The sequence below is a fragment of the Entamoeba dispar genome, genomic scaffold (genome assembly GCF_000209125.1).
Source record: "Entamoeba dispar SAW760 scf_1105229462111 genomic scaffold, whole genome shotgun sequence".
Taxonomy (NCBI): Eukaryota; Evosea; order Mastigamoebida; family Endamoebidae; genus Entamoeba; species Entamoeba dispar.
This window is the reverse complement of record NW_001855029.1, coordinates 1-4,919: the sequence shown is the minus strand read 5'-3', so window position 1 is coordinate 4,919 and position 4,919 is coordinate 1. Positions and strand designations below refer to the sequence as shown.

Here is a 4,919-nt window from a genome sequence, read left to right as displayed (position 1 = left end):
ATTATCATGTGGAAGGTTTGTTAGTAAGAATGATCCATTTATATTTACTGTTGGTTTTGATAGAATGCAAAATAGACAATTTGGTATATTTGATTTAAGACAAGATAAACCATGTTGTATTAAACCATTCCCATCGAGCAGTTCTATTTGTAAACCGGTAGTAGATATAGACACATCATTGATTTATCTTTGTGGAAGAGGAGATAGTATTGTTAAAGTCTATGAATTTGATTCAAAAAATAAAAATTATATTTCTGAATTAACTCAACAAAATGTAGGAGAGTCTTTAAAAGGAATTACTTTATTACCAAAAAGAGCAGTTCATGTTCGTGATTGTGAAATTAATACATTATTAAGAGTAGGAAATAATAAAGTCAGTAAAAATGGGTCATATGTTATTCGTAGAGCATCAACAAAATATCAAGGTGACTTGTATCCAGAAAGTATTTGGGTAGGTACTAATCAAACTGTTGAAGAATTCATGAAAGGAGAAAATAAGAAACCAAAAGAAATTAATTTAGAATGTATCTTTGATAGTAAAGGAGCTCTTGATGCTGCATATGAACCTGAAGATGTTAAAGAACAAAAAAGAATTGAAAAAGAAAAGAAAGAAAAAGAAGAACGCGAGAAAAAAGAAAAAGAAGAAGAGTTAAAACGAGTTGAAGAAGAGAAGAATAGAGTTGTACATAAAGCACCAAAAATTATTCGTTCAACTCATTTTAGACACATTAATACAAGGGCGTTTAATAAAAATACTAATATTATTGATTGTAAAGTTAATACTAATAATTCACAGTCATTAATTAAAGTAAATACCAAATGGGTTGGTATTCCTTGGATTGGTATTGGTAAAGTTGCTGTTTGGCCTTTAGAAAAATCAGGTAAAATGATTGATCCAATATTTTGTGATAATGGTGGAAATATCAATGACTTTACTTTTGATCCATTTGATGATAACATTCTTTATATAGGAGGAGAAGATGGTAAAATAAAAGTTTTCTCAATTGCTCCTGAAGGAGCTACTAAAATAAAAGAAATTCAAGCACATAATAGAAAGATTAATGGATTATACGTTAATCCATTTATAAAGAACTGTGTTATTTCTATTGGGACAGAACCATGTTTAAAAATCTGGGATATTGAAAAAGGAGAATCCCTCTTTGATGTTATTGGATTCGGAGATAATATTAATAATATTAGTTTTAGTTGGGATGGTGAAAGAATTGCTGTTTCATGCAAAGATCATATTGTCAGAATTATAAACTGTCGTAATGGAAATATTGAAAATCAATGTGAAGTACCACAAAATGGAGGAAAAGGATTTTTAGTTAGTTGGTGTGGTAGAATTGAGAAGTTATTTATTGTTGGATTTAATAAAATGTCACAAAGAGGTTATTCATTAATAGACATTAAGGATAATATGAAAATTATTAATAATACTGTCATTGATACTGAGTCAGCGATTTTAACACCAATTTATGATGAAGATCTTAATGTTTGTTATTTAATTGGAAGAGGAGCTAAAACAATGCATTGTTTTGAAATAACTGATGAACCACCATTTGTTCATCCATTAAATATTTCTACTTTTAATGATGTAGTTTATGGATTTGATAAATTCCACAAACAATATTGTGATATTAAAAAAGCTGAAATTATGCATTTGGTTTTATTAAACGGAGAACCACCATCAGCAATAAGCCAAACTTCTGTTTATGTTCCACGAGTAAGGCTTGAATATTTCCAAGATGACATTTATCCTGAGACAAGAAAGAATGAAGCTATTTATACTATTGAAGAATGGATGAATGGAGTTCAAAAGGATATCCCTTATATTAGTCTTCAACCTGAAGGAATGAAGAAATTGTCTGAAGCACCAGCTGAGAATGAACGTGCTAAATACTCTTATGAACAAGAAAGAAAAAGAATTGAAAAGGAAGAAGAAGAGAAAAGAAACGCTGCAATTTTTGATCGCGTTTTTGACAGGATGAATGAAAAAAGAGATACATTTGATCCTATTGAAGATGACTCTGAATCATGGTCTGATGATTAACTCTTTCATTTTTACTATTTTTTAACTTATCATAACTGTTTTAAATCAAAAGACAATAAAAATAAATTAACTCAATTTGATGTATAAAACAATACCAATAATTAATGCTAATATTAAAACAATAATTAATGAAACTAGAAGAATAATTTTTAATTTTTTTGATGATTTTCTTTGATATTTTTCAGCAGTATCTATTTCTTTATTTCCTTCATTTACTTTTTTGTCTGTTGTTATTGCATTATGTTCAATTGAATCTATTTGAGTTTGTTGGATTTGAACCATCCCATTTAATTGTAAAAATGCTTGGTGTAATTCTTTTTGTTTATCAACAATGGTTTTAATTTGTTCTGTATTCTCTTGATGAATTGCTAAGGCTGACTCACTCTCTTGTTGTAAATAAACTTCATCTTTATTTATCAATGGGGATGACTCATTTCCACTTACAACTGGAGCAGGTGGAACAGAAGAATGAATTGAATAAATCCATTCTTCAAATCCTTCAATTCTTTTTTCTAATTCATCGCTTTCATTTTTAAATTGTTTAATTTCTTGAATTGTTTTATTAAATTGGTTAATTTGGTCTTCAAGCATTTTATATTGTAAGTCATATAACTTTTCATCGTTATTCTTTGTTGCTAATTTCAATTTTTTAATAGTTGTAATGATTGTTCTTTGACTGTTTTTTAATGAGGCAATAGCTGTTTCAGTCATGGTGTGCTATAATAAAATATTAAGTTAAGCTTTTAATGACAATTTATTGGTCATATTTATTTTTCTTTCTTTTTGAAAATTCGTTTTATTTTAACTGAAATTTCTTAAGAAAAGTAGTAAAAAAATAATTTGAGACATAACACAACAGAAAAATTCAAATATAGCAATTCTAAACAAACCAATTGATTACCTTCTTTTGATACAAGGTGGAGGTAAGGTATACTTAACATTAATATAATAACTGTAAATAGTATAATATTATAATAATAATGATTTCTCATTATAAAGGAATTAAAGACTGTTTTTCTTTTTTTTTTGGTTCTACTATTATAACATTTTATTTATATTTTATTAATTTTATCTTCAGATCCTTTTATTGGTGCAGAGTATACATCAAATTTTGTTGTCATGACTATTGAGTAATGAATCTTTAAAGAAAAGCAACCAAGGTATAGGTATTCAGGTTCAAAGAAAAGAATGAATGAAATAACAATAAAATGAGTAGTAACGGTCACGAAATTATGCATTTTATTCGTATTCATCATTATATTATTATAATGATTTGTGATGTTGTTAATTATTTCATAATTGTTGTCTAAATGTAATGAATGTATTCATTGTTTGATTAAAACATGGTGTTTATGTTTGATAGTTCATTGAAATGAATTATCATGTTGCAAAATATTTCTTGTTAAATGTTTAAAAGGTAAAAATAGTAGAAAATATTATTAGATGAAAATATTTGTGATTAAATATGAGAAGAAGATATTTGTAAATTATTAGTTATATCTTTCTACTTCGATTTCTGTATTAAATGATTATATCTGTTGATGAAATTGAAATTGAAATAAAATAAATATAAAAAGAAAATGATAAAAGAAAGAATAAAGAAAATAATAAGAAAGTAAATATAATGATTAATGATAAAATTAATGAGTTATTATCATGAATGAAAGTTGAAGATGAACATTAAATTCATTATTATTATTTATAAATGTTTAATTTATATTACATATTAAATAGTCATTCTTCATTCTGTATTATTGTGTTGATGTTTAAATTATTCAATTTGTTATTATCATATCATCATTTCATTGAAACTTGTTATTTATTATCTTTTTATTTATTTCATCATTTATCTCTTGTTTGATATGATAATATAAATAATTTACATTGTATATTATCATCATTCATCATTGATAATCATCTGTGATATAATTTAATTTTCATATCAATAATTATATCATTTAAATAAATAAATAATAACATCTATTAATATATCATTATGACATCTCATCAATGTGATAAATGAAACGTAACATATTTACTCATTAATAACAATACGATTGATATTCATATTTATATAATCATTATTATTCATAAATAACATTATAAATTTGAATTAACATAATACTCTTCTTTATTATTTTTCATAATGATATTTTCACATTAAAATAGAATTGAAGGTAAATGAAATGAAATAAAGAATAATATAAAATGAACATATTTATGAATGAAAGTACTCAACAATTCAAGATACATCATACTCAATACAACAAGAAGTTACAAAATGTCAACTGATTGTTATAGAATTTGTATTTTACCTACTTTTTATTTTATTTTATATTTTAATTTTTTTAAGAGAAAATAATAGAAAATAGAATAATCTAATATTCAAAAAATATATTACACTATTTTCATTTGAGCATTTTATTTAAATGCATAATTTCTTCGCTTATTTTGGTTCCCGTTTTTTAACCAATAGTAATATTATAATCAGATGATAATTATGAATCAATGCTTTAATTCTTTTAATATTATGTGTGATGCCTTTGTTATGCTATCTTTAACCAAAAACTAAGAAAAGAAATAAAAAGAAAGTATCAAATATTATGTTAGTTGTATGAAAAAGAAGATAAAAAAAAAAAGAACAGAAAGAAGATATAAAAATAAATAACAAAAAGAAGAAATAAATGTTATTTTATAATAACATTTTAATTAAAATGTTATTAAAAACATAAAATGAACTTAATAATAAATATGAGATTTAATAAAATAACAAAAATAACAAAATGTGATATATAACAATAAAATAAATAATGTTATTAAAAATAAAAACTTAAAAATAAATAATAATGGAATAACAACATCAACA

At 24.1% G+C, this 4,919-nt stretch overlaps 3 protein-coding genes across 3 annotated transcripts in view, besides 12 other annotated features; 2 read left to right on the top strand and 1 right to left on the bottom strand.

The window, feature by feature from the left end:
* The window catches only part of EDI_305880 (GTP-binding protein ypt7, putative), a gene marked incomplete at both ends in the record, with an annotated part of 459 nt that extends 435 nt beyond the window's left edge, over positions 1 to 24 (top strand). The window contains one exon of the mRNA XM_001733422.1: positions 1 to 24. This exon is cut by the window's left edge and continues 435 nt beyond it. Coding sequence (XP_001733474.1) covers positions 1 to 24 — 24 coding nt within the window.
* A 40-nt stretch (positions 25 to 64) lies between these two features.
* EDI_305870 (Coronin-1B, putative) lies at positions 65 to 2,053 on the top strand (the record flags this gene model as incomplete). The annotated part of the gene is made up of 1 exon (XM_001739308.1): positions 65 to 2,053. The coding sequence occupies one exon, from the start codon at positions 65 to 67 to the stop codon at positions 2,051 to 2,053; it is 1,989 nt and encodes a 662-aa protein (XP_001739360.1).
* Positions 596 to 648: a microsatellite.
* Positions 1,914 to 1,956: a microsatellite.
* A 66-nt stretch (positions 2,054 to 2,119) lies between the features above and the next one.
* On the bottom strand, positions 2,120 to 2,764 carry EDI_305860 (syntaxin-16, putative; the record flags this gene model as incomplete). Its single annotated transcript, XM_001739307.1, has 1 exon — positions 2,120 to 2,764. One exon carries the CDS (start codon positions 2,762 to 2,764, stop codon positions 2,120 to 2,122), a length of 645 nt encoding a protein of 214 aa, XP_001739359.1.
* A 228-nt stretch (positions 2,765 to 2,992) lies between these two features.
* Positions 2,993 to 3,035: a sequence feature (AT_rich).
* Positions 3,036 to 3,089: 54 nt separating this feature from the next.
* Positions 3,090 to 3,125: a sequence feature (AT_rich).
* Positions 3,126 to 3,129: 4 nt separating this feature from the next.
* Positions 3,130 to 3,272: a repeat region.
* Positions 3,273 to 3,597: 325 nt separating this feature from the next.
* Positions 3,598 to 3,697: a microsatellite.
* Positions 3,698 to 3,732: 35 nt separating this feature from the next.
* Positions 3,733 to 3,786: a sequence feature (AT_rich).
* A 190-nt stretch (positions 3,787 to 3,976) lies between these two features.
* Positions 3,977 to 4,045: a sequence feature (AT_rich).
* Positions 4,046 to 4,119: 74 nt separating this feature from the next.
* Positions 4,120 to 4,163: a sequence feature (AT_rich).
* A 209-nt stretch (positions 4,164 to 4,372) lies between these two features.
* Positions 4,373 to 4,453: a sequence feature (AT_rich).
* A 217-nt stretch (positions 4,454 to 4,670) lies between these two features.
* Positions 4,671 to 4,738: a microsatellite.
* A 22-nt stretch (positions 4,739 to 4,760) lies between these two features.
* Positions 4,761 to 4,900: a microsatellite.
* Positions 4,901 to 4,919: the final 19 nt, after the last annotated feature.